The sequence below is a fragment of the Haliotis rubra genome, unplaced genomic scaffold (assembly GCF_003918875.1).
Source record: "Haliotis rubra isolate DU_JTF1 unplaced genomic scaffold, ASM391887v1 Scf64, whole genome shotgun sequence".
NCBI classification, from domain to species: domain Eukaryota; kingdom Metazoa; phylum Mollusca; class Gastropoda; order Lepetellida; family Haliotidae; genus Haliotis; species Haliotis rubra.
This window is the reverse complement of record NW_025767346.1, coordinates 121586-135676: the sequence shown is the minus strand read 5'-3', so window position 1 is coordinate 135676 and position 14091 is coordinate 121586. Positions and strand designations below refer to the sequence as shown.

Here is a 14091-nt window from a genome sequence, read left to right as displayed (position 1 = left end):
AATAAACCAGCCTGTATCACATAACTGTACATAAAACGCAAAGACAACAGGCTGAACTCACAACCAATTTGCAACTTAAATATCGCAAGAGAGTCGTCGTCTTCGCCACTGATCAATAAATCCTAAAATACAGACATTTGATAATTTGTTATTCATTTATGTACACAATATACAACTACTTAATTCATCCCTGAATTAAAACGTAGCCTGCTGAACATGCAATACATCTTTAACTCTGAACCTTGACAGTAATTGTACACAGGTGCCTTTAATAGTTCTATTTGAAAAAAAATAAAATGTAAATTAATATTCTCTCTCACCTCCAATGTTTTTAGAAATCAATCGTTCCCTCTCTATTATTATTGCGCCCTAATTTTCTACAAGTTTCGAGATATTGATACCGGACATATTAAACCTATTTGCTGTTCGGGGTACGCGCATTGCCTGAATAAGTGAGTGAGTTTGGTTTAACACGACTTTCAAAGTAGATATCTTTCCAGTTATAAGGACGGCTTGTCAGCTCGATATACGATGAAACCCACCATCATAGGCTTCCTTTCTGGCATTGACTCAGGGGACTTAGACTCCATTCGCGGCTTCAGACGACTGAGCTAACCGTGATCCGCTCCAAGATCACTGTATGGAGTAATTGGCAGAAAAACGCTAGATCCCGATATACCGAAATTGGTCAAGTGTCGCAATCTCGTTCTCGCGCTTTTAAAAAATCATTAAGCATAGAACTGTATGGGCCATTGCCAGGTAAAGCACGAGAACATGGGGATCGCCAGATTTGTCAAGTGTCGCAATCTCGTGATCTCGCCGCGTTCTCGGTATTTAATTAAAATCAATATAGAACTATATGGGCAATTAGCACAAAAGCCACGAGAACGCCAGAGATCTCAAGATTTATCAAGTGTCGCAATCCCAGCCATCTCGGCGTTCTCGTGGTTTTTGAAAATTTGTTAAAAAGAACTGTATGGCCAATTGTCACAAAAGTACGAGAACGCGAGAACATGAGATTTTCGCGTCGCACCACGTTCTATGCGTTCGCTGCCAGAAATCGTTACATTGAACTGTATCGGCAATTGCCACAAAGTACGAAAATGCGAGAACGCGGGACGCTGGATTTGTCAAGGTCGCAATCTTCGTTATCTCGCGTTCTCATGTTTTTAAAAATCAATATATAGAACTATATGGGCGAATTGGTGCAACAAGCGAACGAGATCGCGAGATTTGTCATGTCGCAATCTCGCGATCTCGCGTTGTCGTGACGCCAATTGCCCATGCAGCTCTATCTAACGATTTTTAAAGGGTCACTGATCCAGATGTGATTAATGTTTCTCGCCAACAGTTCTAATTACGAATCCTTGCTATGCAAGTTGGTCAGTACCTGCTCCCTCGACCGTGACGGACACGCGGACTGGGCTACTGTCCACCTTGGCGGGGGATTTTGTTCAACCCTTAAACAGTAGGGCATTAGGGAAGGGTGGATGCCCACTCAGATGCCGTTATTTGAAAATATCCCCGGTAGTTCTTGTCTGATTGTAATTAAGCATCCCAACAATGTAGGCTTTCTATGAAAGTGTAGTACAATTAGTTACTAAGATGGCAGATGGCATGTATATTTGAAATAACACCAGTTGACTGTGAAAAGCTAAACAAACTAAGATACCAAAGACAAAATGACATAAAAAGACTCATCCAAATACCGCCTTAAGCGTTAAAATAAACCAGCTCTGTGACACAGAACTGTACATAACACAGACAAAGACGAAGAGGCAGCTGGACGGATTGCACCTTAAATATATAAAGAAGTCGTCGTCTTCTGATCGCTAAATCCTGAATCAAGATAAAGATGATTAGATATTCATTTATGCACAATATACAACCATTTTAGTCATCCCTCTTTACAATCCTACTTACTTTTCTTGATGAAACACTCCACAAACGTAGCCCTCCTGAACACGCATGTTGCATGTGAATAGCAAACTTCTACAGTAATTGTAACACAGATGCCTTAAAAAGTGCGATTAGAAAAAGTAAAATGTGATTAATTTATTGCGGCCTTAACATTCACATTTTCGGCATGCTAATATTACTGAAATGGACCCCAATTCCCGACCTGGGGTACGTGTATTGCTTTGAACATGAGAGGTGGGGTGGTTTAACAACCACTTTGAACCGTATTTATCAATCAGTAATATCACAGCTTGTAAACGACATGGGATGAAACCCACCATCAAAGGTTTCTGGCAAGCCCAGGGGACGCAACTCTACACGGCAACTGCTCCCGGCTTAAGATCACTAAAGGAAGTTTTCAGTAAACGCGAGATCGCAAGATTTGGCAATCTCTCGCGTTCTTGCATTTTTACAAATCATTGCCATAGGACTGTATGGGCAATTGTCACAAAAGCACGAACATTAAAATCGCGATATCGCGACATTTATCAAGTGTTGCTATCTCGCATTCGCAATCTCGCGTTTTCAATAATCGCTAAATAGAACTGTATCGCGCAGTTGCCACAAAAGTTGACGAGATCGCATGAGATCGCAGCTATATTTATCAAGTGTCGCATCTTTGCATTTTCGCGTCCTTTGCGTTGATACAAATCATTACATGGAACTGTAATGGGCAATTGTCTCAAAAGCACGAGAACGAGAGATTGCGATATCGCGAGATTTATCAAGTGTCGCAATATGGCATTCTCGCGGTTAAATAATCGTTAAATAGAACTGTAGGGGCGCGTTGTGACAAAAGCACGAGATCGCCCGAGATCGCCATATTTATCAAGTGTCGCAATTTTGCATTCTCGCATCCTCGGCGTGTTTACAAATCATTACATGGAACTGTATGGGTAATTGTCTTCAAAGCACGCGAACGCTTTAGCGATTATGTATATCAGCGTAGATTTATCAACTGTCGCAATTTTGCATTCTCGCGTCCTCGTGTTTTTACAAATCATTACATGGAACTGTATGGGCAATTGGCACAAAATCCATGAGAACAGTTTGCGATGCATTGCGCAGATTTATCAAGTGTCGCAATATCGCATTCCAGCGGTTTTAATAATCGTTAAATAGAACTGTATGGGCAGTTGTGACAAAGCACGAGATCGAGATCGCGATATTTATCAATTGTCGCTATCTCGCGTTCTCACGTTCTCGCGTTTAAAAAATCATTACACAGGAAATTTATGGGCAATTGGCAATAAAGCACGAGGTCGCGAGATCGCGACATTCTTGGTTGCGCCGCGATATCGCGTTCTCGCTCTATTTAGAAAACAATCTTTGGGAATCATTCAGGTGTGCGCATGCGTAGGCAAAAGCACGTGACCAGACGTTTATGCCGCCATTTTGCTCCGGACAATATGTGTTGAAGAACCCGATTTTGAGAGGTAACAACAATATCAAGGTTTTTCTGCATATTCATAATTGGTGGTAATAATTCGTCTTTCGGAGATATACCATTTAGCATCTATGTTGGTTATTTATAGCTGTCATATAATGCACAAGGAATTGTCGGATGACAGGTCATTCTGACGTGACCTGGATGTCCTCAGATATAGGAAATCGAAACATTTTCATTTATCCATGAGAACTGTCATTATCTGTCCATACACCAGCCTTACACTTTGACTTTTAAGCAATCATTTCATTCTCAGACGGGAACGGTAGTAAAATACAAATAACGTTCCGAATACTGGCACAACGTGGGAGTTTTCACCTTCACATTTTATGCCATATGTCGAATGCTCCTTTCCGTACCTGAACATATTCATATGAACTATTACTCTACTCAAACTTGACATTTCACACGCCATGTTCTATGGTGGCTAAACATGAAACTCACAAGAAATGACCTCTCAATGGTGCTGTATTTGATACGGGTATAGTTGTGTTTTCCACTTTAAGTTTACAGTGTTTCGGCAACTTAGTTCAGCATCTTTCATAACGTTTGTCATTTTGTTGTCCAATCCAATTTTCAAGCGTATATTTCTTTTGCACGATAGTGTATTTCGTACTTTATTGAACGCCGGAACCGACCGTGCTTTATTCGTTAATGGTACGAGTTACATGGGGTTAAGTAACAGATGGAAAGATGTAAATACATTTTGAAATTCCTAACTGTATAATTATCACACCAAACTGTGTTGGTCGGCTACAATCATTATTCTTTTCGCCGTGTTCATCCTCTGGATCACAGTTATCGTGTATTGTCATTTTATTCAAATGTGCCTGGTACAAGTGTCTATCCGTTTCATCTTTGGTGCAATGTCTTGTTTACATCACATTATTTCTCACACCGCTCCCCTCACGGACTGACAGAACACAACGTAGATTGTTGCGACACATAATTAACGTCATGGAGTTCCTTTGTGCACTGCCTAATATCTTGTCTGCAAGCAGTGTAACTTCATCCAATACTAGACGTGAGCTCGTAAACACCACACTTTTGTGGTTGTGTTTTACAGGCGCAATATGCCTCGGGCAGAGCCCACGTGCAAATTCACCTGTCAATCAACGGATGCAAACTCTCTCTCTCTCTCTCTCAAAACGTGAGTTATCTGTCTGCTACTTCTTGCCCTCCATAAGAAACACTGCTGTAGAGACGACACCCGTCACTTGATCTACCAAACATGGCGAAATAAGGTGATACTCCAGTTGTTCTGTTTGGATACGAGTTATGAGCTAACACGATTTCGGGTAACACTTTTCACTGGCTGCAGCTTTCACCATAGATGATTTCAAAGTGCCCTTTCCACTGAATTTGCTTGAGGACGAGCTATCGGGGTAAAACTGAGCACAACACTCCAATGATCCATGAAATCCTTGAATTCAGAGGACGTGAAAGTTGAACCACTATCAGTGTGTAATGTATGTGGCGGTCCAAAGATGGAAAAAAGCTTTTCAAGCGCATACATTGCTGACGCAGAGGTAGCTGATCGTACAGGAAACGCAAACACCATAAGTGTCAGATCATTCAAACATGTCAACACGTACTCACAACTTTTCGATGATGTAGGGAGTGGTCCTACATGCACAAAGTCACAGGGGACAGTTTGCCATGGTACTAAGACAGCTTTCCGTTTTCGACTGTTAGGACGACCTTTAGCGCTAGGTGTGCTAAAGGTGCTGTCAGGCCTCGATTTGGGGAATTAGCTATAGGGAGCAAGCCTTGAAACCTTGAAACAAGAAAGGAGGCAGAGCTGTGAGTTCCTGAGTTTATTCAAGCAAGTGTCTTGCATGACATTCAATATACATCAATTCATACATAATAATCACATACAATAATAGAAATAGTAATCAATGATATCCTAATACAGTTTATATCTAAGTCCGGTAATATAAGCAAAGTGTGGTACAACAGGGCATGTACGGTAACTGCTTACAGAAACATAATACAAATAACACGACCTATCCTTGAGTAACTACGGTATGAATTTATGATTATTACGGTATGTTGCGCTTAAGGTATTGACTACGGTAGGATTTACGACTATACGGTATTTCGCGCTTAATGCATTAACTACGGTAACGATTTATGACTAGTGTTAGTACATTTCCGTTATCAACATACACGCCTTGAGCAAATAAGGTAAACGGCGCGACGTGCTCAGATTTGACATATACCAGTTAACTCCGGTATTGACTGTACGTGTTCTAACTGTAATGTTAACATTTATTTTCTCAATACAATAGTTTCAGTAGATACGGTAAGTGATATTAGAGAGATATAAAAGTGTTGTAAATACGGGGACAGAAGGCCTAGTTTTAGTTAGAGTACTACTATTTAAGCTTGTTTTATCATGAATTATTTGGGTGACTACGGTAAGTGTATTTCGACGGTGTTGTTGCTATTGGCAACGTGCAATTTCGACATATACGGAGTTACCTAGAATATATAAAATGCTGTAGTGCTACAAAACAAGACAGTAACTTAGTTAAATGAATATGTAATAATGTACTAGGACGGCGCTGTTGTCATTGGCTACGTATATTTTCTGGTAATATGAAGAGTAGACAATACCATTTTCTACTGATTACGGTAATGTGATTCGCGTATAAACTGTTCTGTACGGTATACAACTGCACGCGGAACGGAACGTTTAATATATCATTATTCAAATACTTATAGTGTTGCTGAAATATCAAAACACAAATGTTGGCTGTTATACCTATCATGTGAGCGCGTATCTGAGGTAAATCTACACGAATATCATTCGATCGGCGGACTATCAATAAAATACATTCCACTTCGTCTTTGCTGGAAATGATTGTATAAACTCTCGGAACTGTTTTTGTGACTAAGCTACTAGCATCTAGGCTACTGAACGAGAATCTAATCTGCATATACAGATGTAACACGCAAATGAATAAAACAAGACAAAGACTGGGAGTACACACATGTGTGTCCAAACATAGAAAAGAAATATTCGTTTGTACACGAAAGACATAAATTGAGGAGCCCACGACGCAATGTGCATAAATAAATATCCCTGGATAGTGACTAAGAATAAATCGGTTATCTAGAACTAGCATTTGCAATGAAAAAGTGCTTCAATGTTGTAGGAATGTTTCTAACCTAACTCTAACATTTTCTAGACGATAATTACAAAAAAATAACAAGTGAAACATAAACAAGAATAAAGTTTAAATGTTTCTTACCTTGAAACAAGAAAGGAGGCAGAGCTGTGAGTTCCTGAGTTTATTCAAGCAAGTGTGCCTGAGATGTTGTGTTGTTGTGTTAGATGCTTTGTAGGTCGCCTTCGCCGGTTGGCATGTCGGCAGACCTCCCTGAGATGGAAGAACCCAGGATTTTATACCCCACAGCTCTACTCGTTTGTCATTATCAAGTTTCTATAAAGTTGAAGTTTCCATATGCGTTATCTACCCTATGCTGACAAGGTTTACTACACGAGGTAGGTGGTAAGAAAGATGATTACCTAACAAGGTTTGATTTTCTTTATGGTGTAGCCACAGTCAGTTTGCGCCAGCTGCTTAACAAAATATATGTCAGCGCTTGACCATGGCATTTACGACAGGACAAAGAGGATGGCATGATGGTAATCTCGATCTTGTTCAACAAAAGTTGATTTTCGATTACAACTTGGTTGGTGGTAGACATGCTCCTGCTCGGATGGGACTACTTATCTGTGCTTGACCAAGGGATGTACCCAAGAAGAAAGGCCGGAGCCGACACAGCTCAATAACTTCATCTTTGATTAATTAGTTTAAGGTTGGCGTGGACGTGTTTGCTAATTGCCTACTACTGCACTTGCCATGCAGGGCTATAAACAAGACAGACTATGCACAGCGACTTGCACCTATACAGATTTCCTATGTTATGAATAATTTGTGAAAAATATAAAAATGTATGAAGAAATATATGCACTGTAATACTCCTGTATATTCCGTTGAACGCCTTCTTCCACACGGCGTGTCAATCACCACGTCCAGTTTTGTGAACTCGGCACATATATTAAGTTAAGGTCACATGTACGTCGTGTTGCTTGATGATTTTGTCACACCCATAGGTAGTCACGTGTTACGATATTCTGTATCTTCTTGCTTGTTTTCAAGGTGATCATGCATTGCCTCTTGCACATTGCATTTCGTGATGTGTTGTAAGATTTCAAGATGGTCATCTGTCACAAGACAGACACAAGATGATTGTGTCAGACACAAGATGATTGTGTGAGACACAAGATGATTGTGTCAGACACAAGATGATTGTGTCAGACACAAGATGATTGTCTGTTGCATGTATTGTACTTGGACTAAGTTGAATATTGTCAATATTTGTTTTAACATCTTTCAGAGGCATTTTAGAAGCTGTATAGATGAAGGAAAACTATGGATAGTCAACTTCTTTATTGCAATGAGTGCGACGTTTGGGTGCAGGTACTAACACCGTTATCAAGCAAGTGATAACGGTTAGTACCTACATTGCAATAAAGAAGTTGACGATCCTAGAACTTGGTTTTCCTTGTTATTTGTTCTATATAATAAATAACCCATCCATTGTAATGTCAAGGTTGTTCAACTTTGTTCCCTCAAACAGATAACACTCATTAACCAACTGGAATGTCAGTAAAATTAAGATCATATTTGAAATGCGTTATGAGGTTTTGCTTTGAAGTAAAGCTTATTTTGAGATTCTATTCAACAGTAAATCCTCACCATAGGTAAACGCCTAAATAAACTCTCGAAGAGCAAATTAAGGAATAGTTGAAGAACATGAATATGACACCGTTTTAAGGAGTTTTGTTCAGAAACATGCAGTCAGTTGAAGCTGAATGTGAGATCATATTGGACATACCCATGGAGAGCAGCGGACTATCTGCTCATTATTGGTGTTTACGAAGAGGCTTCTTTACGGATCAGGTAGTCAGACATTTATAGCATAACATGTCACTGTACACCGACTACATGACTATAGTATCAGTTCTATATATAGAATCAAATTATGTTTGATTATGGTCTTCAGCAACCCATACTTGTCAAAAGAGGCGACTAATGGGATCGGGTGGTCATGCTTGCGTGATGCATGTCATCGTATCTCAATTTCGTAGATCGATGCTCGTGCTGTTGATCACTGGGTTGTTTGGTCCAGACACGATTTTGTACATGTGAAATATTGCTGAGTGCGGCGTGAAACAGCAAGCACTAAAACACACCCACGCCGTAATATTGCTAACATGTTCATAAAACCATACTCACTCACCCACCAGCTCCCTGTGACTCCATGTCCATATTTCCTGTTATGAGATACTCACTGGTATGATGCATGTAATATTGACCATGATACCCGTATCGAACACATCACTATAGAATAACATTACTGGAATATTGCTAAAAGCGGCGTAAACCTATATTCACTCACTCACACACCCGTCCACTCACACACTCACTCTGGAATAAAATATCTATAGAGGACGATACAATACAGAAACAGGCTATAGATCGCGAACAACTGAAGGTAGATCACCACACTAGGGTCCACGGGGACTTACAGTACCTTTGCTAGCTGCAATGACCCTAGTTGGATTTACACCATCCTCTCAGCCGCTGGCGAGTGAAGGAAAAGTTTAGCCAATTTTTAAAAGAACAAAATTAGTACGTTTAAAAATCCGGTAAGCGCCCGCTTATAATAGTGTTTGTGTACAGATTAACAACGAGAACTTCATTCAGGAGCATAAACAAGATTGTTTGATGAACAAGGGTGATAATTCATTGCATATACTTCGGTATCATCAGCATCAACGTTCGCAATTGAGATACGATTACATGTGTCAACCAAGTCAGCGAGCCTGACCACCCGATCCCACTTTACTTGTATATCAAGGACGGTGGGGGTAGCCTAGTAGTTAAAGCGTTCGCTCATCACGCCGAAGACCTGGGTTCGATTTCCCCCATGTGTTATGGTGTCCCCCGCGGTGACATTGCTGGAATATTGTCAAATGCGGTGTAAAACTAAACTCACTCACTCCTGTATCGGCAATCACTCGAAAAACCAACACTTTAACATACTCTGAAATTTTCTTTTATCTACTTTATTGACGAATCAAACAAAACTTTCAAAAACGAAAAACTGTTCCAGTTAAATTACCCGATGACATTTAAAGATTTGAACGCCTTTTACCAAGTGCACAACTCTCTATTATATTCAGAAGTCAAAATAGAGTTACTTCCCTTGGAACATTCCTCGATCATGGTTTCGCCTTCATAGCGATAGGAACGCAGCAATGTCCTCCCTATTTCAGCTGATGTGAGTATGGCCTGGTGAATGTTTCAGAAATGATAAAGTAGTAATGCACGTAACACAAGCTATAGTCCTCAAACATATGTGTGAGTGAATCCTTTCCTCGATGCAGCGTTGTTCGTGAATTCATATTTACGACTGAGCAGTTGGCGAAAGTGTTCATAAAATCTTCCGATTTCGAAATTTGCGCATTTAGCCTATTGCGCATCAATATGTGATCATGTTTTTCAACTGAAGAAAGATCACTTCAACGTTCAGTGAAAGGCAGATTACTTAATGCACTATGTTTTGAAACTTACCTTTCCCCGTTAGGCTAAGGAAACCTTGACATCCTCAGTGAGATTATCTTGTCAAGCGGATTCTTGGCAAAGGGGGACGGTGGGTAGTCTGGTGGTTCAGGCGTTCACTCTTCACGACGAAGACCCGGGTTCGATTCCCCACATGGGTACAATGTGTGAAGCCCATTTCTGGTGTCCCCCGCCGTGATATTGTTGGAATATTGCTAAAAGCGGCGTAAAACTATACCCATTCACTCTTCTCTGGGGCTGTGGGGTAGCCTAACGGTCAAAACGTCCGCTCGTCATGCTGAAGACCCGGGTTCGATTCCCCACATGGGTACAATGTGTGAAGACTTAAGTTTGTTTCGAGAAATCGGGGCCTGGTGTCCACCGCCGTGACATTGCTGGAATATTGCTCAAAGCGGCGTAAAACTATACTCATTCACTCACTCTTCTCTAAATATTTTGTCACACACACACACACACACACACACACACACACACACACACACACACACACACACACACACACACCAGTTGGATATTGTACATTGGGGTGAAATTTGACCATTGGCGCTGTTGTTAGTTCACATGCACTTGAAAAAGTTTGAAGCATCCGAAACTTGAATAGCTCTAACCTGCTTCCCCCAAAAATACTGAGTTGCCATTTACCCTCCCCACCCCAGTTAAGGATCAGAGTTGTATTCGTCGATGTTCATCAGCTGTTGGAGATTGTGCGTCACGTGAGCGAGTATAATGGCAGCTCTGTAACTCTCCTCTCGTTTGACAACGTAATCAGGCGACATACTGACTTCTATCGATAAAGATCGACAGCGCTAGCTGACTTAGCAGCAATGTGCGAAGTAGCCACTGGCCCGCTAGTCCGTGACTAGTAAAAAATCCAGTCGGGCTAGTAAATGTCCACAGTGAATTGTCATGGGGTCATTTTGTAAATACAGCACTCTCTCTGACTTGTTAAGTTATAATACACTTTTAAGTCATGCATGATTATGGCCTGATAAAATTGTTCATCATAATAGCAGCTTAATGATGAAAACTCTGTCTACATTCAAACTTTCGGGCTAGTGAATTATTTTGTGGACTAGTAATTTTCAGGCATAGATAGCCCAACTGTCTCTTACGACAAGCATCAGGAAAGTGCTGAACCGGTATCTTTGATGTTATCTGTACGTCTACGTGTGTGTGTGTGTGTGTGTGTGTGTGCGTGCGTGCGTGTGTGTGTGTGTGTGCGCGTGTGTGCGTGCGTGCGTGTGCGTGTGTGTGTGTGTGTGAGTGAGTGAGTGAGTAAGTGACAGTGTGTCTGTGTATATTGATGGATGGGTGTTGATGATTATCGTTTTCCATTCTCCAGATTCCAAGCATGAGTTCTGATGAAGAGGATTTACCTCCCCCGCGGAACTTCCTCTCACTCCGATCCATGATAAAGAGAGGAGAAGAAGAGGAAGCGTTTACATATATGACAGACCACAACTTTACAGCGGACTCTTTTGCGCGGAGGGTGAAATCCGGCGAGCGGAATGATATATTTTGTCCAGTTTGCACAGCCGCTCAATCCGGACGACTCAACATAATGAAGACTTTAATTTCAATGGGATTTTCCTTTCAGAGTGCAAGTCCAACAGATCTTGTGTTACACATGGCGCCTGTACACTTGGCCTCATACGGCGGCCATCTTGCTGTTGTGAAATCCCTTATAGAAGAGTATGGAGTTGACGTCAATACTCGAGACGGGTACGACAACACCCCTGTCTACTGGGCCATCAATTCGCTGGACGCTAACCTTGACCTTGTCAAGTATCTCATAGGAGCTGGGGCGCCAGTAAATATGAAAAATGAGATTGATAAATCATCCTTGCTCCATACCAGTGTGAAATATGGAAATACGGACGTCTGTACTTATCTGTTGGCTCAAGGAGCTGACGTCACAGCACGTGATCACAACGGATGCACACCTCTGCACATAGCCTCTGTGTGGGGTGACGAGAGTTCAGCACGTGCATTGCTAGAAGCAGGAGCTGATGTGCATGCGCGTAACAAATCTCGCGAGACCCCGATTTTAGTCGCAGCGAAACACGGGATTTGGGCGCTGATGAAAATGTTGTATTCGCGCGGTGCCGATCCAAATGATAACGACACGGATGGGAACACAGTTCTTCATTATGCAGTTGTCAAACAGTCATACGAAACTGTTTATTACTTAACCGTACATCTTAATGTTGAATTCAACGTGGAAAGTGTGAAAAACGAAACACCATTTTGGTCTGCTGTGACGTCAGGCAATTTGGACATCGCTAGATTGTTAGTGGACTCCGGCCATAAGTCGTATCTGCCCACTGGCGAGGATGGTGGCCTTGTGTTGTCTGTTGCTCACTTGGACCGTGGAAGCAAGGAGTCGTTGATGTCGTACGTAAAGGCGGCTGTGACAAACCCGCAGTCGCTGCAGGATCTGTGTACGTTCAGAGTTAGGCGATCCCTAGGGCTCCAGGTAGGCACAGCTGTTGAATCTCTGCCACTGCCTGGTATTGTTAGAGACGTTGTCAGACTGTGTCATACTTCCGACACTGTTTGAACCGTATCCCTGGCACTGTGAGCCATATCCCAGACACTCCTTGAACTTTGTTGAAAAAGGACCGTATCCATGACACCCACCCACCAATATTCCAGCACAGTGCGGATACCCGACATCCTGAACCTTATTCCCTACAGTTTGTGAGCTGCATTACCTATACTGTGTGACCCGTACCCCCAACACTGTCTGTGGCGTGTTTCCGACACTGTGCGGAGTATCACAGAGAGTTGTCACCCCGGTACTGTGTGACCCTTACCCCGAACACTGTCTGTGGCGTGTTTCCGACACTGTGCGCAATATCATAGACAGTTGTGACATCGGTACTGTGTGACCCTTACCCCGAACACTGTCTGTGGCGTGTTTCCGACACTGTGCACAGTATCACAGACAGTTGTCAGCCCGGTACTCTGTGAACAGTATCCACAAACACTGCCTGTGGCGTGTTTCCGACACTGTGAACAGTATCATAGACAGTTGTCAGCCCGGTACTGTGAGACCCGTACCCAGAACACTGTCTGTGGCGTGTTTCCGACACTATGCACAGTATCACAGACAGTTGTCACCCCGGTGCTGTGTGAACAGTATCCCTGACACTGTCTGTGGCGTGTTTCTGACACTGTGCACAGTATCACAGACAGTTGTCAGCCCGGTACTCTGTGAACAGTATCCACAAACACTGCCTGTGGCGTGTTTCCGACACTGTGAACAGTATCATAGACAGTTCTCAGCCCGGTACTGTGAGACCCGTACCCAGAACACTGTCTGTGGCGTGTTTCCGACACTATGCACAGTATCACAGACAGTTGTCACCCCGGTGCTGTGTGAACAGTATCCCTGACACTGTCTGTGGCGTGTTTCTGACACTGTGCGCAGTATCACAGACAGTCTTAGTTGTCATCCCGGTACTGTGTGAACAGTATCCCCGAACACTGTCTTAGGCGTGTTTCCGACACAGTGTGCAGTATCACAGACAGTTGTCACCCCGGTACTGTGTGAACAGTATCCCCGACACTGTCTGTGGCTTGTTTCCGACACTGTGCGCAGTATCGCTGTCAGTTGTCAGCCTAGTACTGTGTGACCCGTACCCCCGACACTCTCTGTGGCGTGTTTCCGACAGTGTGAGCAGTATCACAGACAGTTGTCACCCCGGTACTGTGTGAACAGTATCCCCGAACACTGTCTGTGGCGTGTTCCCGACACTGTGCACAGTATCACAGACAGTTGTCACCCCTGTACTGTGTGAACAGTATCCCCAAACACTGTCTGTGGCGTGTTTCCGACACTGTGAACAGTATCACAGACATTTGTCACCCCGGTAGAGTGTGAACAGTATCCCCGAACACTGTCTGTGGCGTGTTTCCGACACTGTGCACAGTATCTCAGACAGTTGTCAGCCCGGTACTGTGTGAACAGTATCCCCAAACACTGTCTGTGGCGTGTTTCCGACAGTGTGCGCAGTA

The 14091-nt window shown here is 42.6% G+C and overlaps 1 protein-coding gene across 1 annotated transcript in view; it reads left to right on the top strand.

The window, feature by feature from the left end:
* The window catches only part of LOC124256841 (ankyrin repeat and protein kinase domain-containing protein 1-like), an 18602-nt gene extending 5467 nt beyond the window's left edge, over positions 1-13135 (top strand). Inside the window, exon 2 of the mRNA XM_046690810.1 lies at positions 11414-13135. Within this exon, the coding sequence (XP_046546766.1) occupies positions 11423-12631 (1209 nt within the window). The 5' untranslated portion in view covers positions 11414-11422 and the 3' untranslated portion in view covers positions 12632-13135. The remainder of the gene's footprint in view (positions 1-11413) is intronic.
* The last annotated feature ends 956 nt before the right edge of the window (positions 13136-14091 follow it).